This window comes from Vanessa cardui, chromosome 16, assembly GCF_905220365.1.
Source record: "Vanessa cardui chromosome 16, ilVanCard2.1, whole genome shotgun sequence".
NCBI lineage: Eukaryota > Metazoa > Arthropoda > Insecta > Lepidoptera > Nymphalidae > Vanessa > Vanessa cardui.
This window is the reverse complement of record NC_061138.1, coordinates 6,640,966-6,666,683: the sequence shown is the minus strand read 5'-3', so window position 1 is coordinate 6,666,683 and position 25,718 is coordinate 6,640,966. Positions and strand designations below refer to the sequence as shown.

The 25,718-nt window shown below is 34.0% G+C and overlaps 1 protein-coding gene across 1 annotated transcript in view; it reads left to right on the top strand.

Annotated features, from left to right (window-relative positions):
• The window catches only part of LOC124536161 (regulating synaptic membrane exocytosis protein 2), a 125,517-nt gene extending 104,856 nt beyond the window's left edge, over positions 1-20,661 (top strand). The window contains exons 4-21 of the mRNA XM_047112624.1: positions 3,253-3,358; positions 9,358-9,469; positions 9,598-9,751; positions 9,848-10,081; positions 10,215-10,384; positions 10,823-10,966; positions 11,126-11,376; positions 11,467-11,591; positions 11,777-11,945; positions 12,220-12,278; positions 14,849-15,039; positions 15,343-15,517; positions 15,941-16,094; positions 16,426-16,608; positions 16,762-16,914; positions 19,165-19,355; positions 19,446-19,604; positions 19,689-20,661. Coding sequence (XP_046968580.1) covers positions 3,253-3,358; positions 9,358-9,469; positions 9,598-9,751; positions 9,848-10,081; positions 10,215-10,384; positions 10,823-10,966; positions 11,126-11,376; positions 11,467-11,591; positions 11,777-11,945; positions 12,220-12,278; positions 14,849-15,039; positions 15,343-15,517; positions 15,941-16,094; positions 16,426-16,608; positions 16,762-16,914; positions 19,165-19,355; positions 19,446-19,604; positions 19,689-19,874 — 2,916 coding nt within the window. The 3' untranslated portion in view covers positions 19,875-20,661. The remainder of the gene's footprint in view (positions 1-3,252; positions 3,359-9,357; positions 9,470-9,597; positions 9,752-9,847; positions 10,082-10,214; positions 10,385-10,822; positions 10,967-11,125; positions 11,377-11,466; positions 11,592-11,776; positions 11,946-12,219; positions 12,279-14,848; positions 15,040-15,342; positions 15,518-15,940; positions 16,095-16,425; positions 16,609-16,761; positions 16,915-19,164; positions 19,356-19,445; positions 19,605-19,688) is intronic.
• The last annotated feature ends 5,057 nt before the right edge of the window (positions 20,662-25,718 follow it).

Below are 25,718 nucleotides of genomic sequence, written 5' to 3'. Positions count from 1 at the left end.
GTAATATTCGAGTCTAAACTAGACTCTAGTAAATTAACGAGCCAACGAATTACAACAATAGTGCATTAATTAAAGTAAACAAACTTAGAAATGTAATAATAAATAATTCATCAATTATTTAATAGTATTTTTATTGTCGTATGTCTATTAATTAATTTTAATAGACTATTATTTATGCGACTATAAAATTGAAGGTATAATGTGACAAAGTTCTAGGTTAATTTAATATTTTAATTTGTTTATTTTTTTTTTAAATGAATTATATATCAAATATTGTTAAATTTACATAAATCAATATTTAACTACTGCAGCAACCTCAAACAATTTAGAATTAATTTTGATAAAACGTTTATATAATTAATTTAGATAAATAACCTTACAAATATACAAATGATAAACAACAGTAATTTTTGTTATATAACATATATTAAATGTAATTTAAACTAATTTGAACTTACCTAATAACTTATGTGCTGTCCAACTTAGGTTAGCTTTGAAATGTGATATTAAATCCGATTAGCGCGCCTGCGCGAGTGCTTCAGTCTCACGATGAATTTTGACGTGATTGTGGATGTTCTAAATGGGCGCCTAGTCGAGCACCTCGTGTAATGCTTGTAAGGAGAACATTAATCTGTTGCTAAGACGTACGAGAATTCTGTAACTCAGATGTTAAAGCAACGTAAACCAAGAATTTCAATCACAAAACAATTTATCTTCAGCATCAAATCTACCAGTTATCTATTAGTATAAACTATTGAAATTAAACAACTGTGTATGTTTTTATTATTCAAATGTAATTCCCATGAATACAGTTTTTATTTTAAAATATCGTTCTATTTAAGAATCTCCTCAACAAAAACAATAGCCGGTAAATTTCAAGGTGAAATACACATGTGATAGAATTTCTATGAAATTAGACACATGCAAGTTTCCTCACGATTCTTCCTTCATCGCCGAGCACGAGATGAATTATAAACACAAATTAAGCACATGAATATTCAGTGGTCTCCTGGGCTTGTAAATTTCCCAGTGCTGGGCAAAGGGCTCCTCTTTCTTCGAGGAGACGGTTACTAGCTCAATGCGGCTTGGTGGATAACAAATGAATTATAAACTCAAATTAAACAACTTAAAATTTAGTGGTGCTTACCTGGATTTTAACCCGCTATCATCCGTTATAATGCACGCGTTCTCACCACTGGGCCTCTCGGCTCCCTAGAATCTAGTACACAGCATAAATATTTTAATAAAATTAATGATTGTTCTCTCTTATTAAGGCAACTTCTAGAAAACTATTTTTAACAAGTTGCAAAGATCCTTTGCATCAGGGAACGGTAACATAATTGCAACTGTAAACTTCGTTATCAATTTAACCTCAGGCAAAGCGCCCGAGACACGGACGTGGCTGCTTTACTCGCAAAATTCAATAATAACAGAATGGAGAGCTCTCGAGGTCAGTCGCGTCCCAGCTATCCCACACATACTCTCCAGGGGAGCCTGCGGCATTTGGCATACAACTGATCCAATATTCATGAATATCTATTGTGTCGATATATCACCAAAGCTTATACAATTACTTTAAAACAATTATCCACCTTTACATTTTATCGATCGATACAGTCGCTGTATTTCAATCCACTCACAGCTCCAATTAAAACTTCCACGAAATGTGACCTGGGCGCTTGTTTTATGATGCTATCAAATGAGTCTCGTCTCTGACGTTGTAAAAGGTACCGAACGAACTTTTCAAGTTGGTCGGACCCTCGCCTGTTTTCCGTACTGTAACGATTGCCTTGATGTTAAAGCCTTCCTTCCTTTGGCTCTCTAGCCACGTGCCCGCTTTACAACGTCCGCCCTGGCGCTTTATACGAGCTTATATATTGTTCCTTTCATCGGCGTTTCGTTTGACAAAACACCCAAAAAAATTGTGTAAACCTAAAATGAATTTAAAATGTTTTAGTTTAATTAAGCAATGTTTGCTTAATGTTAATATAGGAGTAAAAACGAGCCTTAATTTGTTATTTGATAAACTAGATACTAATTAAGTAAAAACAACGTAATAGCCTCTATATATCCGATTATTTCCCTCATTTGAGCTAAGGTCTCCTCAGTGTAATACATTAGTAATTGCCCGAGATTTTAATAATCTTCGACAAGATCTCAATGTTTTGGTACATTTTGTGTATTTAAAAAAATACATTTATTTTTTATCGTTCATGATATCTAATTAAAGGCTCGACTTTGTATATTATTTGTATACGTCATATATTTAATTTAAGTCGTGAGTATTTTTTAAAACCACTGATGAACAGTTCAACCTATTGCTACCAATAACTGTCACAAACAATGGCCAATAATTGTATTTATTACTCTTGATACTAATTATTTTATTGCAAACTATATATAAGTGATAAAGTTTGGAAAACTGTTAAAAAACTGTCAATATATCTTTGGGAAAAGAAATGAATGAAAAGAAATTAAATCTTAAAAACATAAAGATATAATTTTCTTAGACGACGTCGAAAGCGTAAAATTTTCTTGTGATAAATAAGTCAAATAAGTAGACTTTATAACTTATAATTATCAAAAGGTATCATAACAATAGTCACTCTCTTATAATGAACTGATATGTTTTCGTATTAAAATGAATATTTAATAAATCGTTTTTATTTTTATTAACATGCAAGACAAATATTAAAATCCACAAAATACGCAAAATTAGAGGAAGATGAGTTGCTTTCCAGAGAAAACCAATAAAAACTCACGACAGAATTCGGAGACGACAATATTGATTTCTCCTCGCTTCATGTATTCCGTTCTCCATCTGTTGCTCTCCATGAAATTTACGACAGTATTACTGGCTCGTTATTTTTGTATGAGGAGTTTTATCGCTGTACACCGTCACTACCTCCGACATAAGTTTTAAATGTGTCCTTTATTATAATGGTTTTAATCATTTGATTTTTAATGGATTTGACTTCATTGTTGTCGTATATAAATTGAATTGAATTATTTATTGTTGATTAAATGACAAGGTAAACCAAACATAAATGTATCAAGAAAATGTACACATTTATTCAATTATAACCTCTATTGATAGTTATTATGGCACTATTGGATTTTTTTCATAGAAACTGAGTTTGCCAAAATTCGTATGTTTATTTGAAATCATTTTAGTTGTTCTATAGTAGTTCATACATTGTTCACTACGAGTATGAATAAATAATATCTGCATTGTTATATTTTCTTTTTCAGATGGTGGCAACGGAAGATACGGTGCCGGGTCAAATAGAGTCACCCGGTACTTTCGGCAAACTGCGACAGACATTATCGTCTTCACTCCTTACGGCACAAGATAAAGGTAGGTTATGTATGAACACTATCAAATATATACACTCTATAAACTAGCCTGCAGACTTTAATTTAAGTAAATATAGAAGCTATATAAACTAACAACTAAACTGAAAACTATTTTAACAAAACCACATATTTTGTTAAGAATTATCAAAATTTAGGAACTAAATAATGTAGTATAATATTAAAATATATAACATTATAAATAAACATAACTTTAATTAAATAATTAACAAAGTATTACGTGGTGTAATACTTTATTTTCGTTAATTAAAATAATAACTGTATACCTTGGGTGAACAGGCAGTGGATTAATTACAATTTATAAGTGTCGGAGTTATGATGTAGAGTCAGTTTTCAAGTTATCTAGAAGCGTTAATAGCAGCCAAGTTCATTAGTTAATAATTTAAACGGAGTTGACATGTACTCAGTTTATAGGAGGAGAGCTAGCATCCACTTTGACTGAAGTAAAAGTTATAAAGCTAATAAGTTTGTATAGATCTTTTTATTTATTCTTAGTCAGATGAGAATATTTTACGCAAGAATTATTAATTCGATTGATATGGACCTGAATATAGTCAGACAAGCGTCCTAAGACGAATCAACCGTTGAAGGCATGCCCAAACGTATGATTAAGGTCGATAGAATGATTTAATAGAATCAAAAATGAAAAAACCTTTTGTGAGCGTGCATTTAACCTGACCACTTTTAGGTGTGTGATGTAAAAAGATTGATCTTTTATTTCACTTAACTTTACTGAATAGCAGCACTGGTGTTGAAAATCAGTAATATTTGCACTGCACACATCTTAGACACCAGCCGCGCTAACATTTCTCGTGTCTGGAATCTAGTTTTCATCAACCATATTTTCAGGCTAGAAATATAGTCAATTTTTGGTCAAAGTCAATCCCAAAATTTACATTTACTGTGCTTTCACAGTAAATGTAAATTTACTGTGAAAGCACCTCTTTAGGTGCAATTTTTCATATAATTTGTCACTTCGATATTTCGAGCGTCGTTCAGTTCGCTCGCGATTTGGAAGGTAAAATAATATGTCTAAAAAGCCTGGTGTGCTCAGCAAGGCGAAATGTGGAGTACTGCTTTCATCTCTGAGCGAAACCCTTGTAAACTTTCAATAATAGAACCTATTCATATTCATTCGTAAAGGTACTTGCATTCTAATATTGCAGATATTCATGGGCGGTGGTAGTCACTTTTCATCAGGTGATCCCCTTGCCAATATTGTAGTCAATAAACGACATATATAAAGAAACGACACATATACGTTCACTATCACTTACCATCTGGTTGGCTACTCGCCAGACCGTATAGCTATTATTAATAAAATAGTGACTAGTAGTATTTTTAAAACAATTTCTCGATCTGTGTATTTTCTAAGCGAATGCCGCCAAAATTATAGCAGATACTTATAAACTTTGATAGGTTGTCTACATTTTTTGTCGATTTTAAAATATTTACAGAAAAGTTCACACATGACTTTTTCGACAAAGAAGACGTTATGGATAAATATTTTTTCTAATTAATAGATTGAAAACAAATCTTGAAAACTTTTCTATTTAATTGTCGTAAATTATCACTAATTATAAAAATATTTTTAACAGTACTTGATTTGAAATAAAATGACGTTAGTACTTAAAATTCTGGACCGTATAAAAGAGAAAAATTATGTTTTAGTCTCTTTTTTAAATAATATTTTATGTTGCAATAAAAAAGCAACGTAAAAGATAATTTACAATAAAAATGTAATTTGTCTAAATAACCATTTAGATCTAAATAAGAATAAAAACTAAGAAACTTAAATGGAACGCGGAAATACACGCCTGAATACATGTTTCAAGTGTCACAAGCTTTATAGTCCGAGAGGCGAGATACAAGGCATTGCAAGCACTTTCTCAAAGTAGGTAGATTTCTTGATTTTATATCACTTTCGTTTCCTGAAATAAGTTGCCGTCAGTGAGACAGTTTCGTTAGCGTTTAGTGCACCCGTATTAAAATGGTTTACAAGAAGTGAGTAGGAATACAGTAAAGTAAAAGTAAAAAGTAAAGTAACAGCCTGTAAATTTCCCACTGCTGAGATAAGGCCTCCTCTTCCATTAAGGAGAGGGTTTGGAACATATTCCACCACGCTGTTCCAATGCGGGTTGGTGGAATGCACATGTGGCAGAATTTCTATGAAATTAGACACATGCAGGTTTCCTCACGAGGTTTTCCTTAACCGCCGAGCACGAGATGAATTATAAACACAAATTAAGCACATATATATAGTGGTGCTTGCCTGGGTTTGAACCCGCAGTCATCGGTTAAGATGCACGCGTTCTAACTACAGGCAGAAACAAAAAACGACTTTATTTACAAATAGATTATTTATTATGATTATTGTTTTTTTACTATCATTATTTTGAACATCATTCAAATTATTCAATTGAGCTGAATAAATATTGTATGTTGTAACAAGCGACCCGCCCCGGCTTCGCACGGGTGCAAAGCTATGTCTAAGATTTTAAGAAAGAAATATACAAAAACCTTCCTCTTGAATCATTCTATCTATAAAAAAAACCGCATCAAAATTAATTGCGTAACTTTAAAGATATAACAAAGGGACAGACACCGCATGCCATTTTGTTTTATACTATGTAAAGAAGATGTCGTATGCGAAAAAATAATATTTGTTTACACTATGTATAATTTCAAATGTTCTATTATATATATTTTTTATATAGAAATCATAAATCTGATACTAAATTGAACACTTGTAGTTTAAATACATCTCGAGATCTTAACAACTTTACTGTTCCTGTCGAATTAACGAAACAAAAGTTATACAATGAAAGCTAATTAGAGAAATTGATGTTAAACGTTTAACGAACTGGTAAAATGGCGATTCAAGAGTTCTTGTAAGATGCCTACTTGCATAAAACATGTTTAATGTTGACCAAACTTAATATAAAATATTATTAATGTATAAGTTAATAAGTTCACTTTTGTAATAATAACTACTTAAGATTTACTAACTTACCATGCCTCCGCCTACTATTACTTATTTGTAATTCTAGGCTATAGCCTAGAATTACACTTTAATATTCTATACCCATATCATTTGCCTAATTTGAGTCAACAATTAATTCTGTAGTTTGACACAACAATTACTATACTATGATAACATATACTCTACTAATAAAATATATTACGTTAGCTGAATTTATAAAAGTGGTGGGCCGAACTTGGTTACGGTTAATGGGAAGAGTACCGCAGGGCTACCATGATTGACCCATGCACAAAAATAAGTCTGCAGGAGGAGAAGACCCAAAATTGGGTAAAATCTGGCTGCATATGATGCTAACGACACGAAATTTCTATATAATCAATATTTTTTTTGTATTTCTTCGATAAAGTTAGTTTATTCGTATTTTTATTTAACACAATATTTGCTTAATGCCTATCCCCTTCCTATCAATGGAATAATATAATAGACATAAAATTAACCGCACAGCAGTAATATTCGACAGCGAAACATAATTACGATTGCCGTAATAAAATGATATACGACTATATAAACAGGCACGTGTCATAAAAGTGATTAGGTTAGGGAATTCGTCAAATATTTTTTGTTGCTTAAGGATTTAAAGTTTTATTTACTTTCTCCTTTTCAAAACCGAGTCATTATGTGGCTCCGGTAAGTTACTCTAATATTTTTATCTTTATATATTGCTCAGTTTTGCTTATTTTTATTATGTTTGTATATTAGGTATGACAAATTGCCATCGATCTTTTTATTTATTAAGAGAGAAAGGTTGGAATAAAATATTAAATTTAATAAAATTAACTTCGATGTTCTTGTAACATTTTGAAATGGTACGACTGTTTAGTTCTATTTTCCTGTAGGCATCCGGTTGCTTGTGACCTTTAGCCTCAATTTGTGTAACTAGTGGTAAACGCGCCTCGCCTAATTCCATTTAAACTTAGATCGGAATTTTTTATTTCACGTTATTGAACTATTGTCTCCAAAATTTTTAACCAAAAGAAGGTGTGTTTGTTATTTAATTAATTTTTCACGTGGAGCTCTTAATTAAACCAGTACATATAAATTACACTTCTTTATTATTATCTTTAACTACTGTTAGAAAAAAAATTGTTTATGATTTGTTGTGCTGTCAATTTTTATTCTTCTTGACTTTCTTATAGCAGAGACTCTCGTCTTAACTAATATATTTGGTAATAAAGCAAAAAAAGTTACATTTAAGTAAGTACAAACGTAGTAATTGTAGAGAACAAAACGATTCAACGAGAACTAATAAATATCCATCCAAATCTACTTTTAGTATGCCCAAGAGCATTCTTAGCCGCTGCTCAGAAGAAAATCAATATTCCGACCTCAGTCCCACCGGGCCGAGTAATGCGTCTTAGCATTATCTCCTCAGCCTACAATAACTACTTCTGTCTGAGGTTCATGTTTGAATTTCGGTAATTCCTAAAGATCTACAATCTATCAATTTATATATAAGATTCTGTAATAGTTTGGTCTCGTTTGGTTTGGTTTTTAAGAATTTGCAGTAAAATACTTAATCTCTTACTTACTTCTCAATATTACATCTAATTGGACTTATCTATTTATCACATGTTTATCGTTTCCATATTCTAAGGAACTTTTTTTTAAAATAGATTTATAAATAAAATAATGGTTATTAGGTATATTCACCCCTTAATATAAACCTTTGCAAGAATTATTTGAAAGCAGACCACTTGAATAAAAATATATGAGTATCTTTCAAAACTTATTGTCAAATACGAGCTCCAAGAACTTCGCTCCGAAGACATCAAGCATTCGCGACCTCAGTACTGTTCACAAAACATGATTTAAACAATTGGCAGATATGTACTACTTTACTTTAATAACAATGTGCGGGTTTATTTAATCATAATTTCGAATTAAGTATCATTTATATAAATTTGTAATTTCTTTCTATATTATATTCTTCTAAATTAATATATATATATATATATATATATATATATATATATATATATATATATATATATAATACCCAGCTAGTAGTTAGCTTGAGGTATCAAGATGAAGTGTAACATATAATTATACATATATTGTTGATATCATAGCGTTCTAGCAAATAAAACTAATGTTAGGGCGCTATTGTGACCAATACTGGCAAAGATAAAAAATAATTGCTTCAAAAACTTAGAGGAAATTTGAATTACATTTATTTTTAATAAGTGATAGCAACAGATCTAAATCTAAGATTTTAAATTAATGTTGTATTAAAAATGTCAATTAAGGTTATTTGACGATATTTTTCCGCTAATGAATAGAAACACAATACTTTATTCATAATTATTACATCGGATACTCAATCACTGAATCGTTTATGTAAACTGTCTACCTTTACTGAGATGGCCCAGTGGTTAGAACGCGTGCATCTTAACTGATGATTGCGGGTTCAAACCCAGGCAAACCACTATATATATGTGCTTAATTTGTATTTATAATGAATAACGGTGAAAGAAAACATCGTGAGGAAACCGGCATGTGTCTAATTTCATCGAAATTCTGCCACATGTGCATTCCACTAACCGACATTGGAACAGCGTGGTGGAATATGTTCCAAACCCTCTCCTTAATGGAAGAGGAGGCCTTATCCCAGCAGTGGGAAAATTTACAGGCTGTTACTTTAGTTTGGTGTTTATTCCACAAAACTGGTCCATTGTGGGTTTGTGAACACAAATGCCTCAAAGTTATCTCACGATATTTCCTTCGTCATGGAGTACGAGACAAATTTTAAACATAAATATACCTACACATGCAAATTTAGTGATGCTTGTCTGGGTTTGAATCCAGAACCATCGGTTAATATATACGCTTTCTACTGGGCCATCTCGGCTCTTTGCCTTTTATAATCTAATATCTTATAATAATTTGTCTTGAACATTAGTGAAAATAACTTATTTAATAACTTATAGCTTATTTCATAGTAACAAAGCTCGGGCCTCGGACGGTCGTGACGGAGAGCCCAGCGGAGCCTGCGCCCGCGCCGCCGCCTGTCCAGCCGACACCGACCGTCACACCCCCGACCAAGACTGAACGGTATTTCCGTATCAAACTTATTTTACTTCGTGTCTTTGTTTATTATACACAATATTGTAAAACTCATATAAATATATATAAATATTCCCAAAAATAATTTCCTAATATTAGGGTTTTAACTTTTTTAGTGAGGCAGGAAAAGCGCCATCACGTGCAGGCGCTTGCCGCGTCTGCCTTAAAGCGCTAAAACCAGGTGAAGTATTTCATATATGCAATGGCTGTCAACATCGAGTGTGCGAAGACTGTTCGTCATATTCTAAACCAGCCAGCGATGAAGAGTCGGTAATAATAAATACATATATTTAAATAAAAATAATTTCTAAGTTAGCTAATATAATTTATTTATGTAATATAATATTTCCCCTGTAATATTGGCAGAGTTCATGGCGGTGTTCTGTTTGCCGTCGCAAAGCTGGTCCGAGACTACCACCTGCGGCACAGGATAGCACAGATTCGCTTCTCGACGTTCCCGTGCTCGAAGCTTTGCAACGACGTCATTCCGAAGCAAGACTCGGCAGCGGCGGATCGAGCACCGCACTGGCACCGCCTCGCTCGCCTGAATTACGTCGACATTCTGACGTGTCGCCCGCATCCTTAAAGGAACTAGAAAAGGTAATATTTGTTTATTCTCCATTCTCCATGAAAGCAAATTATTTACACATTAATACCCCCGTAAATTACCTTTGATAAGATAATGACGAGACAGTACACTTACCAATTTATAACCACGCTGCCATTGCGGCAGTTAAAGGGCGGCGGCAGCACGACCCCGAACGTGGAGTCACGGCGGCCGAGCACTGCCACTCCCGCGCGACGCCGCTCTGTGCGAGCGCCCACGCCACGCCAACGGTCAGTTGATGAGGACAAGAACGCACCCGCCTCCGCGCTTGTCGCACCACCACCCATGTCGAGGAGGTATTGTGACAATAATTGACACTTAGTTTCATCATCATCACCATTAGAACTATGTTGTTCTCGATAAAATCGAAGTCGTATTTTAAAAAGTGTACATTTTATTAAAAATAGTTCGATTATTTTACTTACAGTATAGAAATTTCATGTCTATACATTTTGCTTATTCAATTCTAACAATGTGTAACATGAATTAGTTAGAAGTCGAACTGATAACCTCTTTTTTTAGAAGTCTGTAAAAAATTTACTTTAACTCTCAGATGTCAAATTAAATACAGAAATACAAGAGAAAATAGACATGTCGTAAGTATTGTTCTAGTATTAGGTATATAATAAGTAATAACAATAGGAAAAAAATATATACTGACCTTAGGGCTCTTGATAGCATTCATAGTCATTAGTAAACTAAGTTGTAAAACATTTTTATAAATCTGCTATCAGGGCATCTGCAGTAGATGTGGTAGCTGGTGCAGGATCACGGCGAAGTTCTTATCGTCCTGAAGTAGATACAGCTGACTCACCGCCACAAATAAGCGGTTTAAGCGTTGATGAAGACCGACCAATCAGACGACGAGGCAGTCAACTGTACGTAAATTTGATCACACACATTGATGTTAATTATGTTTCAAAAACAATCAAAATTGGAGCAAATCGTAAGAGATCGATTTTAATAATTATGATAACCTTGATAAGGACATTTGTAAAGATCTAAATGACGAATTACACCGGGTCAATAATTTTCAGCCCGGACATTGCCGCATTGCAACAGAGAACCGGTGCGCTTAATGCTATGGCAGCTTTAACTTCTCGTGGTTCCGATGCGTCTGAAGCAGCCAGCGCCGCAACCATTGCAGCAGCGGCGGCAGCAGCTGCAGCAGCTGCAAGACAAATGTCAGTCGATGCAGAAGCTATTAAAATTGTTATTCACGACGTCGACGACCGATCACCGAGACGAGTCTCATTGCGACGAGATCCAAACGACAAAGGACATCGATGTAAGTTCCAGAAAAATGAAGTTAATGTATATAAATATATGATATGATTTCCATCACTTTTGTATTTCTTGTACATCTATTTATTTACAGCGAGGGGCTTTGGAATGCGAGTTGTCGGAGGAAAGCCTGACGCAAGCGGACGACGAGAAGCAGTCATCGTATGGACCGTACCGGGTGGCCCAGCCGATGCCGCAGGACTACAACAGGGCGATAAGGCAAATTATACAAAAAACTACGAAACCTCGTATTATGATCGAAGATATATTTAATTTTTGCTCTTAATAACATATTTGAAACTTTTCTTGATTAATTTGATCTTTTCCTACAATAATTTAGCCTATATTAATTGTAAGCTTAATTTGATGGTCTGCATAATACTCTGTATGCACCAACGGATTAGGTATTGGAGTGGGGTGGTGTTCCGTTAACGGAGCGCAGTTTTGAGGAAGTTTGTGCGGTGCTGGAGCGCAGTGGCGACAGTGTGGAATTGTTGGTGGAGCCCGCTCCGCAGCTCGATGAGCCTCCCGCTCCGCCCTCCCTCACGTCACACCATCATCACGCTCTATACGGTACAGTACAACTACTACTCGTCAGGAGTACTTAACAAAAAACTAAATTTTGTTTGTTATATTGAAAAAATAAAAAAAAAAATAAAAATTTCATATTTTTTTTGTTTCTTATATCTTGTTATCGTAAAAAACGTCAAACTTTTGAGGTTAATAGTCTTCACATTAAATAAGATTTAAATGTAAAGTCCCATATTCAATTAATAATTACGTTACAATCTGATGTGCATTACGAGTAAAACATTTGTTCTATAATACTAAATTTGGTTGGTTGCAGAACCAGATACGGACAAATCGCCGTCATCACCGACGCGAAGGAAATTGCCGAAAACCCCGGTATAATATCTATCTAGGCATATAGGCTTTAATTGTAACAGTTTGTGTTGTGAATCTATGAGACAATGGAAAACTCTCGTTCCTTCATAAATCTGGTAGAGACTGTCACTCGGTGCCTCAGCTTCTTGGATCGCTCACTGACTATCACACTTCTCTTTCTCAATGTATATTTGATTGTTGGATCATAATTTACACAAAAAATAACAAAAAATGTTAAGATGATATTCTTTATATATGAAGCCTACTTTTATAATCCAAAAATCAAAATGATTTTTCAATTCAGTTAGTTATTGGGATTGGATATATTTGTGTGTATAAGTAAATAATATATGATGTTGTTACTTTGGTCATTTAAGCCGTGACGAGAAAAGAGACCATATATAGTGTCTACCGAATTTCGTAACCGGGCAGGTCATTTTTGTACTATATATAACACTGTTCCGGTTATACACTGCAAATTTTGTAATTGCCCAAAATTCGGATAAAAGCGCGGGGGTTAGTCTCCTTTGATCTGCTGTGATACTGTAGAACTAATCACTCGAACATCTTCCAAGTTAGACTAGTTATAAGAGATTAGAATTTCTATATGGATATAGGAGTACTTTACCTTTGTTAATATTTTACTAAGTAGGAAAAAGATTACCCTGTATAATCAATCAATTGAATATATTTACCTAACTATATTTTAATTTATTTGTTGTCTATATTCGTTATACGTTATCGTTTATATGGTGTTACCCTAAGTGAAGTGTATGAAAAAATGCTACATACTTATTTTCAGATTTTTATTTTTTCTATCACCCGACCAATTTCATAATTTCATCAACGACGCTGACTGGAGTAGTAGGGAATAATCGGCCAATGACATTCCGAAATGTTCAGTAAGTTTAGATAAACGCTGAGTTTTAGTGCTCGATGATAGCATAGGAGTCATTCCGATATCGAACTTCTATATCTATAAGTATATAATATATGAATATCGTGGATGACTAGTTCTAACAACGAAAATATAACAAGTAGTGCAGCTAGAACCATGGACGCTTATAGCTTGAAATATAAAATAGACATTAACAATCAAAATTTTTTAACGCGATGACTAAAAATTTACAATGATTGCCACATATTTGAAGAAAAAGACAAAAAAAAATTGCAAGCATGTGTCGAGGATAAGACAAAAGTGCATCGGGAATAGAAGATGTTATAATAGAGTACAGCGTGAGGCACACAAGAAGGTGAGCGAAGTTGCGACGGGACAATGTTGACATCGAACCGCAGTCGACGCCGCAAATCCCGTTTGTACCGTGTCATGTCTTGCGAATCGAGTATCTGTTACCGAGTTTTGTTGTTGAATTAGTGTAGTGTAATGCCGCACAGTGTCACGAGACGTTTGCAACGACTAGTCTCGTAGGAGCTTCGAGTCGTGCCAGCGCGGTACAGCAACTGCCGGACCGCAAACACCTTGAGCGACAGGCGCGCACCGACGCTTTGATTCGTGATGATTACTGAACACACGATGTACATAGCTGCTGTGCCCTTTGTAGTTGAATGTTCAACATCGTACATATCTATTGAGAAATGCATGACACTGCAATGGGATATGTGCATTGATCCAGTTCAGAGCACTTACAAATTTGCAAATGCAGCGTTTACGTGTTACCAAATTTTTATAAAACTATTGTTTTAAGCATTTGAAAAGAAAAATGTTTATGATATGTTAATTAATACTCGTACATGAAATTTTATCATACTTAAAAAATAACATGAAGTTTTCTCTACCTTACTCCAAATTAAGTTTAAATTAAAAACACAATCACACTTTAGAACTTAGATGCGCTAAATTATGCGTAGGAGTAGTAAAAATAATTACTAACAATTTTAAGTTTTGCTCCGATACATTATTTAAATAATATAGAAGTATCTTTAGCTACATAATTTAAAAAAAACGTAAAGAATAACTCAACATACGGTCAAGATGTTATTTAAGTTAGTTCCAAAAACGAATATACCGCAGCTTGTCAATTCAAAACTAGCATGATAAAGCTTTCTGCATGGCGTATGAGAGCGTCAAAATTTATTAATTACTTCATTGTATGAATAGATATGCCTCAGCCCGACGCATGTTACTTTAATGAAATATTTTGCAAGTGAAATGAATATAATGCAAGGAAACCATCCACATTAATCGTTACGTGAATGCATAACTACTATTGCACAGATCGAATGGGTCTTTAAGGTTCATAACTTTATAATGAATATTGAAACAATAGCTAACGGTTGCTGCATGTTACCATGAAATATTACGCATTCCCTACAATATTCCAACTTAATTAGAATTTGGATACCAATTTTTAAATGGACCAAGGACTCAATCCCTTTTCCCCATTGATAAACTGTCCAAAAAAAACAGTTTGATAATAGCTTTATTTTTATTAGAAAACAAAATACAATGTGTCTGATTTAAAAAAATATATTGATTATACAATATTTATGTAAATTTGCAGTAAATCAGTCCATATTGTATTTTGTAGTAAAAGGAAACCAAAATACTATAGATATTTTTACGTAATTAGGAACAAGACCGCGCAGAACGCGCCCGCGAGCGTCCACCGGCACGTGCACAGTTACAAGTTTGGTTCGAGAATGAAATACGAAAACTCGTCGTAGTTCTCATCGCGGCCGATGATCTGCCCCCTCGAGACCACACCTTGGGTTATGGTGATGAACCTGAAGCGTTCGCAAGGATCCGCCTTTTGCCATCTCTGTAAGTATTGGTCCTTAATTACATTTACTTACAAGTATATAGGTATATGCCTCGAACATTTAAACATAAAATATGGCCCACTTATGTATGAACGCTTGAATAAAATTCAACATAATTCATCTATATATCGTAATGTCATGTAAAGTCAATAGATAATATGGAACAAATAGTTTAAAAATATATTCGGTTATCTTAGAAATGTCTCCTTTACTTTCAAGCAATGATTTAAAAAAATCAGTTTTTTAGTGTAGATGGAATTATGTCTCGTAACCTTCTAAATTTATTTATTTTGTTATATTTTAGCGAGAGTTGCCCACCGGTGGAGACAGACCCCGCATCCGCATCGTGCACTCCAGTCTGGAACGCAACGCTTGGCTTCGGCGGCCTCACTGCAGATCTATTAGCAGGCCGCGCACTTGAACTGACTCTTTGGGACGCTTGCCCGGGCATCGACCCTGTTCTAATTGGCGAATGTACAGTACGTACATATATCACTAATTACCATTTTCAAAAGAAATATAAAGATTTTGTTGATTCAAGATTTAATACCATATTAATATTTAATTTATTAAAGTATTGAATAAATTCTTGGAAATTAATCTCCATGTATAATAAAACGAAGATGCTTTTCGCCGTTTGTACGGTTTGACCTTTTAAGCTAAGCAACAGATTTTAATGCACTTTAATACATAGAATACAATCTATAGATTACAATATAATGTTTTTTTTCTTCGTCTATCAAATGAAAACTTCGTAACATATCGGTATGAAACTATTATCTATACTAACTAATCATCGCAAAATCATCCACAGTTGATTGTGTGTCAATTAATTTGAATTCCGTTATCTTTATGTACATAAATATACTAAATAATGTCTAATCATAGCAATTTATGTTTAGATGGAACTGGAAAAAGCATTTGCAGATGAACGTGCAGTATGGTGGACGCTCGAAGAACGCGGCACCCGGTCGGCTAACGCCTCGCCGCGTGGCTCACTCACAGGTGCACGTGCGTTACGCCGAGGAGATTTTGCTTCTCAACGTTCCGTTTCAGGTTTTTTTACTATTTTTGGTTGCATCGTCGGTTTATAATTATGTGAAAAATATAAAAATAGATAATAAATTACGAAAGCTGATTGTATATGTGTAAATCTCATTGTCTTAAGGTCTTAATATTTGATAGTTCACCGGAAAGCCAGACTATCTTGTATTACTAAAATTCGTATATTCTAGTGTAATTAGTAATTACTAGACTACGAGACAATAACTTAATAATAAAAACAATAAAAGCAATATTAAAACAGCTGTTTAAATATTGCTACTTTCTAAATAGGTTTATAAATATATTGACAATATTTATTTCCTTTTCTTTAACATATTACCAGATGATGTGGACTCAATCGGCGAGTGCGCGTCTCTACTTCATCCGGACCATGCCTGGGTGGCGGGTTCTCGTCGTGGATCTTCACAATCAGAGACATTGGAAGTGGAAGTTTATCAACTCGGAAAAGACTTTTCACGATCGCTACCCGGATCGAGGCGCTCCTCTTTTCAACAACAAGATAAAGGTTTACTTGAAACTAGATAACAGCTAGCTTTAGTTAACCGTATTTTAAACATTTTTGTGGATTTATTCCGAATAAAAGCAATATGATAAATTATCCTTACTTTATATATTAATAAAGTAATAGTATCGGTACTCACGTCAATTGACCACACAGACGGTGGCGGTGAGCCCCCGGTGTGCTCCCGACGCAGCGAACGGCGTCGCTCGTCGTGCGTGCGGCGCGACCCCGACGACATCCTGCGCTCCCTGCGCGCTGTCAAGGGCGAACTCGGGCGCACGCTCTCGTTGTCCGGCTCCACCGCCAGGCGTAAGTTTTGACATGTTCAGATGTCGCTCGTCTTTATTGTCTTAATGATATTACTATTTTGTGATCTTGTTGATAACTCATTTTATATTAACTTAATTACCATTAAAATAAGATTTTTTATCTTATTTGCTTAATATGAGGCTATTGAAACAAATACTCGCACTTCCTCTGCTAGGGCATAATCACAACTTGCAAACAGTTTAAGGGACATTATTATTTTTATTAGAATAATTTCAATTATCTGTCAAGAAAATTAATGATAATATCTCAGTCGTCTCGAGTTCCAGAAACGGCTCTCAGCTATATCGCGTTGTTATAAAACTATTGGGTGTATTCGCAAATATAACAACCATGTCCTCAAGCGTCAGCTTCAAAATTTACAATAATATTCCATTAAGACATATCAAATTTATGACTTGAAGTTATTTGATGTTGCTATATTAGCGCTATCTTAGCGCTTGCTTATTAGTTTCCAAGTGTGATAAAATATGTATATATCGTTGTTAATAGTTTACTTAATACGTAATTAAGTGTGAATTACTAATTATTTTAATTAATAAAAGTGTTCAAGGAGCTATAAAACAAAAAGAAATATTATTTTAGCTATGCTTCTTTAGAAACGAGAAACTGCGACTATTTATTCAATAAGCTTGCATACAGATATTATTAAGATTAATCAATAACTACAATTTCTTCTTTAAATTGCATAAAATGTGACAAATATAACTACTTTTAAATACTAAATAAGATTATTAAATATTTCTTAACATTGTATTTGCAGTATTTAGGTGTGCATCTGATTCCTCCTTAAACTTAATTTAATTTTATATACTTTACTTTTAAAGAATTTTACATCTATAATTTAATTTATTTTATTATAATTCAATTCCTAAATAAACAACCTAAATTTAATTTGAAAATCTATACTTTCGGATGGTATTCCCAATCAACGCCCCGATCCGCTTAAGGTTAACACTACCACTAACCGCTATCAGCTGTATACACTTGTCCCAACCGCCCCACTCCCTCCACCTATAGAATATACGAACATTGAGAGTACTGACATGTACCCTGTTATGCTTGTTTGGTCAGCAGCGACGGACCGTTAGCACCTCGGTAAGCGACTACCGTGCCCGCGACCGCGCGTGCTTCCCTGCAGGGTTTGTCCGCGCGGTGTCGGTGTACACGATCCCTTGTGACGTCCGACGGCCGACCGTGCCCCAATCTGTTTCTATCTGTTGTGCCACCACCGAACGCTCCCAAGGATTTTACCCCGTACATATGGTGACGCATATGCACGACACGATACTTGGTTCGATCGGTTTCGGCCTAGAACCAGAATGGGGTTCCGCGACCAAGTAGTAGCATGGGTCATACATAGCTTGCGCGACGGCCGCGCGCTCGCACCGTTGAATGTGGCTGCGCCCGACGCTTCTCATTACTTCACTGTGTCTGTACTGTTCTGTCCTGACGCATGCCCGGCCGCGGGCAATCACGCTAACTTCATCTGTTTCTGTGTACCGTCTATTCGGCTGCCCGTCTACGTTCATTTCGATGGCATTGTTTCGACTAGGAATTTTGGACTTCATTACCTTTGCGAATGTCATTCATTGTTACGAAGCGCATTCTATTAGACTTCTTGTATATATAATCTTAATCATAGGTCATAGATATAACAATGTTTGTTAAGTACGTACGTAATTTAACATCCCTACTAGGGAACTAGAGCACTCGCAAACGGGCGAATACGCTCCCGTACGTAGTCACCGCTGTAGGTCGCGGTTGCGCATGTCGTAGCGCACTCACCGGCGGTGGCATGCCAATAGTAATTTTACGGATACATTAATAACTTTATACCTTACAACTAATGGCTGTTCATGACACGGAATGCTTATATCATACAACGATTTCAAAATCGCTTCCAGCAACTATTAGAAACTCGAAACACTCTTGGCTGCACACGTTATAACGCTTCTTCTTTCATTTCTGTGTTTAGGATAGGAACCGTTTGAAAAGCTATGTACTTTGAAAAACCTGTAAACATCGGCACGATGCTGTTTGACGTGCTTAATCTGTGTATTGTTATTTTAATGTTTGATTGAATGGTTTATTCTGATTTCGTTATTGTTACCTTGACGTTCATGTGTCGAAAAGATAGATCGATACGACGATTTCGACACAGTCGCACGGACGCGCGATGTAGACGAGCTCGTAAACAGATGGTGGGTAGTACGTGTTGTGGGTGCGCAGGAACAGCGACGGGGCGCAAGGGCAGCATGTGGGCGGCGGTTCCAGCGGCAGCAGCCTGCGATGCCGTGGCGGACGACGACGAAGTTCCTCTGGGACCGGGACAACTGCCGCCACGCAACGCGCATTTGCCGCCGCTACATGCTGAGATTAACCTCAGCATTATCATGATCAAGGGACAGCTAGAGCTCGAGGTGAATCTCTTTGACTCTAGACGATATATTTATCTGAATATTAACTTTAGTTTTAAATGTTAAGCAAAAATGTTAATTTTCCATCAATAGGTGTCTCATGCGCGTCGGGTATACGGAGTTAACGGTGAGGTACCGGATTCGTATGTCAAATGCTACCTTCGCGACGGCGAGAAATGGCTGCATAAACGCAAAACACGAGTCATACGACGCACCACCGAGCCACACTTCAAGCAAACACTAAAATATCAGGTACATAGATTACTATTATTCTTGTAAAGGTCACTTATTAAGTCTATCTTTTTATATATTCGATCCAAAAATATTCCTTTACAGGCGAGCGAATCTCTTGGACGCACACTAGTAGTGATGCTTTGGCAACGCTGTGGAGGTTTCGAGCACAACCTTGCCCTCGGTGGCGCCGAGATCTGCCTCGATAAACTAACGTTGCCGCAACGCACATACGGCTGGTACCCGCTGTTCCCGGCCACGTCGCTAGCTGCCGACGAGTCGCCCGACTGATCCCGCGAGCCGTCGCCGGAGCGCCGCGATGATAACTAGCGCCTCCACGACGGCTCCACTCTACTTGTCCCTTGTAATGATATCGACACATGTACAGGCCAATGTTGCTGCCCTATGCTACCTAACGAGACGGCTACGATTTTAACTCAATTTGAGTTCGAATAAAGCACTAGGCCCGACTCGTACCGTGCTGTGACGAATGTCACTTATCCTAATTTAAATGTCAAATAAATTGGTAGGGAACACCTTCATGTTTGATTTTGTGTCATGGAGTTACAATTCAGTTCCATTTAGAGAGGATACCAAATTTAAAAGGATCATTATGATACTTTTAAGCATGTTTATCCATTCCATTTATTCATTAAAATATAATTGTAAAATTTTATAGATAAATGAAAAAGAGCTTATATAATGTAAACTCGCTTTCATTTCAAAAAAATATTTGTAGAAATTCAAAATTACTATTTAACTGGTATTTTAGATCTCATGTAACCTTTCAAATGACACCGAAATCACTACATGAATTTGTATTAGTAAGTCATTGCAGTGATTTTGATAATCACTACAACTTGTGTAGGTACGGTAGGTACCTCTCATTAGAATTTGTATAAATGTAAACAAAAACATTTGACTATAACTTTAGATTTTTTTCTTTTAATAAATGTAAAGTTTCCCAAAAAAATAGTATTTGATACAAAAATATATTTTTCTATACGTCTTACCTTTTCTGGATTTGTTTACTGTTTGTACACATTGTAATGATAATTGGTTTCATAATAATTGATCTATTAGTTATATTAAATATGTAGAATCTAATTATTTGAGTGTAAAATGTGTAGGTTTTTATTTCAAGTTTTATATATATCAACCCTAGTTTATATGTATATTTTTTCGAAAATTTTTGGTTGATATTTTAACAAATTTAGTGTAAGCATATACTAATAGTATTCATTCCTAATCATATTGTGTCGCTTTATCTAAATTAGTGTATCTACTGACTTTCCAGTGTTATGAAATCATTCTAAAAATATCTATGGTGATTAGAATATCTATCTATCGTAATATTGTGGTACTAACTACTTTGTATGTCATCTTAAACCCCAACTTTGACACTTTGCCTTATACAATTTATAGAATTCTTAAGTGATCTTAGTGTATAAGCGCGTCTAGGTACTATTCTTCCAAGGTTGTGCTTTAGTGAATTTCCCCTACATGACTTATCTATAGACATCGTCATTTCATCGTATCAAAATAACGATATCTTATAGTACTGTAAATATTGTTGTTTTTCAAAATTTTCTACGCACAACTATCTCGTGATAATATAAATCAATATTTTTAAAATCGATTGAAACGACTAAGTACGACTATCTAATAGTACTTATATTCCATTTCAATAGAATGAGTTCAAAATTTTAACAAAATGGAGTCTACGAAAGTTATAAATTTTATTGTAATGTCATGTATTTGAACTATTTTAAGTAATAAATAAGTTAATATTTATCGACGTATAAATAATAATGTTGGTTTTTATGTTTCGTTTAAATCTACACAACATATTAAAATTTCTGTAAGTTATTTACAATCTCTATTGAGATGGATTGTATGTTTCAGCGTCTTCTAAATAATATGTCTAGGCTATAAACAATTATGTCTAGGATATACTAATAAACAAATAATAATGTTTAAGGAAAATTAATCTTCTTATCTCGTTTCACAAGGTTTTATAATATTTACAGTTGCCTGAAGCAATCTCTGATTAAGTTAAAACAAGTACTAGTGACTACTCAAATCGGAATTATTAAAACGAATAACCTGCTTCTCGCATATGTCCATTTCATTAAAGTTCCTGGTTGAATTCGTTCGAAATAATATATTACTGAGTAGTAAATTTATATTTCGTGTTCTTTACAAAATACGGAAAATAATGAAACATATGCATTTCTTACCTAGGATGTAATTCCTCAATCAAAAGCTAACCCTGGACTGTCTACGAATACTGATAGCTTTATTATTTTAATACAAGTAAGGGTTTCAGGCATATGTATGTATATCGATTCTTTACGCTTAAAATCTCGTAATAACATGAAGCTATGAATGTAATATTATAAATTATGTGAGCATCTTAATATTTATAAATTTAATTATATTAGTAAATATTATATGTATAAAACATAGTAGGAGTAGCCGAGATATATGTAGGCATACTCCGCATCAATCTGCCACTGGCCTAGCTTATTTAATATTCATGAGGAGGAAAATATTTTTATTGGTGTTAGATACAATTTACATATCGTCGGAATTTACTATATCTCGTTAAAATCTGTGTTCTTCCAAACTGTTGTAGCTTAGTGGCTCACTTGACAATATAATATTTCTTGATTGATAGAGATACCTTTAAAATTGCATTTTCTTGCGTATAAACTTGCATATCCCTTACTAGAATGACAGAATATGCCTTAAGATACTCACAATAAACATATTATTATAACACATAATCACATACTACGTAAGACGTTTTTGAGTGCGCTCTTAGATACCTGCTTATATTTATGATAAATAAGTATTTATGTGAAATTAACGATATTTTTAAGCTCCATCGTGATCGTACAATTCCTAAGAGAGAGAGACATATTTAGTATCCTAATATCTATATATGTAAAATTTTATATTTCCTTATTCACTATAGACGAGACTATCACGCGGTAAATATATTTTTACAATATAATTTTATATTCAGTTAAATAAAACTGTGAAAATAAATTTATACATAATATGGATAAAATCTAAGTATTTAATATGAAATATTACATATATTCTGACAGAACGTTGATTACGATCAACTAATTTACGCTTACTATTTCAATATGTTAGTGTGTATGAAAGACGATATTCTTCGTAAGAAATAAATAAACATGTATTTACTAATGTTGTTATGTGCCTAAAGACCTATATCATCCGTTCCCATCACGAAGCATCTCCGCGTGACACACAACTGATCACGACGTATCGCGGCCCATCGAAGCCTCTATGAAAAATGAATGTGATATGGTATCGGATATCAACAAGAACTACGTTTTCAATCTTAATACTTGACTTCTATAAATCTACATTAGTGTTATATCGTTTCTTAATAGATACAAAGCGATTCTTCGAATATTCCGTTTTCGCAATGTTTTCGCAGTAGAGTATTCAAACTCGGTATAATCACCACATTTTTTTCGATTGGATAAAATATACTTTAAATTAACATAAACGAATATACATCCATAATATCAAGCACGTAGTGTTCATTGCGAAAACGGATTTAATACAAATATTATAGTATGTAACAAATATAAGTGTCAAAATATATTATTAAAATAAATGTGATAACAAAGAGTTTATTATAGCAGTATAAACACTACCACTTGTTTTTTTATTTTATATTTTATCCCACTCTATCTATTTATATAGCTTAATAATGCTCCGAAATAAAATGTACCAAATACGTCCTCATAATTTACCTTCTAGTTTAATAGCAAAATTAAAAGAAATAATAATTTAAGTTAAATATAAATAACAAAAATATGAACAAAATAGTAAGCCTTTCCTCAGTGCTTATTTGCGCTTTTTAAGACAAGTCAAAATAAACTAAAATTTTACTGAGTAAATCACTATACTTATGGTCTAATACATAATAAAACCCGTCTCGAAGTTGTAAATCTGTATTAGCTAAATAGCAAACGTCAGCTAGTCAAAATCGGCCGGTTTTTTATAATTTTTATCGAAAAACGAATTTTATCGAAAATCTAATTTAACGAGGTTTCACACCTCCGATTACTTATTATGGATAAGACCGTTATTCTTAATTATATCTGAAGTTTTTGGAAGAGTACTCCGATTGACATAATATGTTAAAAAAAGTAAAGTAAAGTAACAGCCTGTAAATTTCCCACTGCTGGGATAAGGCCTCCTCTTCTATTAAGGAGAGGGTTTGGAACACATTCCACCACGCTGTTCCAATGCAGGTTGGTGGAATGGACATGTGGCAAAATTTCGATGAAATTAGACACGTGCAGGTTTCACGATGTTTTCCTTCACCGCCAAGCACGAGATGAATTATAAACACAAATTAAGCACATATATATAGTGGTGCTTGCCTGGGTTTGAGCCCGTATTTTTTTCGAGTTCGAAATTTTTGAAAGAAATGCTTTTGCTTGTTTTAAAAATAATTCAAAGAAAAGCAAGTGTAACGCAGTGTAACCAAGACAAAATTTATCAGTTTTCGACATTGTGCTTTCTAAAGTAATGTAGTTTTTTAAATTTATTTACATAGGTATCTATTGTTTTTTACATTCAATGTAGAAGTAGAAATTCAGCTAATGCAAACTTCAGTATCCAAAAATACTTTTGTTTGATTTAAAGATTGGGTTAGTTTATCCTTTACCATAGCGGTCACACGCTAAATATAATATTTCATAAATGTCGATATTCATACTGGTTTTGTCTACGCACCATGTACTTACAGGGCACTATAAATTTCAAATTATTATCAATCTAAATCTTGTCATGGATCAAAACAACAGAAAAACCTCCGTTTACATAATATACATTTAGCATACAGAAGTGAAATAGAATAAAGAAAAACACGAGAATATAAATTACTTAAAACAATTTACTTACTAACAAAAATGGTTTCCTTCGAATTTATCTCAATATAAATAAAGCATCGATTCATACATATTTTATTAAAGTACTTACTCAGTTGAACTTACAATCCAAAAATATTCACAAATAACACTTAACAAATTACACGTCGCGCCAACATTGAGCCCAAAAAGAAAGAGTAATAACGGCTTGATACAGTTTCGCGCGCTTTTGTTTTTATTTTTTTTTATTTTATACTTTCTAGCCAGTTGTATAGTTAAAGGAAGCTCCTTAATATACATATTTAATTAATATGTATTTAATTTTTATTATATCTGACAAAAGAGCAACAAGTTTAAGACAAATAAAAAGAAAAAAAGACAAAACATACAAACTTGCATTTTTTATTAATATTGATGAGTAAAACGCATGTGTTGGAAAAAGAAAATATTTATTATGTTTAGTTTTAATAGCTAAAACTAAGAAATTAAAAATGGAGAAGATGGCGGTATGAACAAAAAATGTCATCAGAGCTTACGTGTAGAAATAACTGTTTTGTAAGTACATAACCCTACATTGTATTTTTGGTTCAACTACATTTTTTCATTTACAATCAAGAATAAACAATCTACGATCTGGTTTCAATTTTTTATATTTTGCAATTAAATAAAATACTTATATTTTTAAATAGTTTTCCTGGTCTTGACGTTATTTAGTTAACAACTAAAAATGTTCTACGACTTAATCGATTAAATTAAAACATGTATTGTTAATAAGAACTTTTGATATTTCTAAATTAAAATATTAAATATATGAACTACCTTACAATATTTATTAATCTTACTTCCTTTTTTTATGTGATTAATGGGCAAATGGGCCACCTGAAGGTAAATACATCACACCAATGAAGCATTAAACTTAGGCGTTGAGATGTGTCTCTCGTGCAGTTACAATGGCTCCCTTGCCTTTGAAATCAGAACACTACACCAAGTATTGCTGTATGGCGGTAGATATAAATGACGAATAAATAGTTCCAAATTATAAATATTATCTATTATATGAAAACAATTAGTTTTAGCTCGACATGTGCAAGATGTGAAAGAAATTAAATATGAAGATGCTATGATCCACACCATGTTTAATTACTAGAAACGTAAATCTCGCTAGTAAAAAGTGACAGCGTCCGCCACAGATAGTTCCTTTTTTGGCCATGAC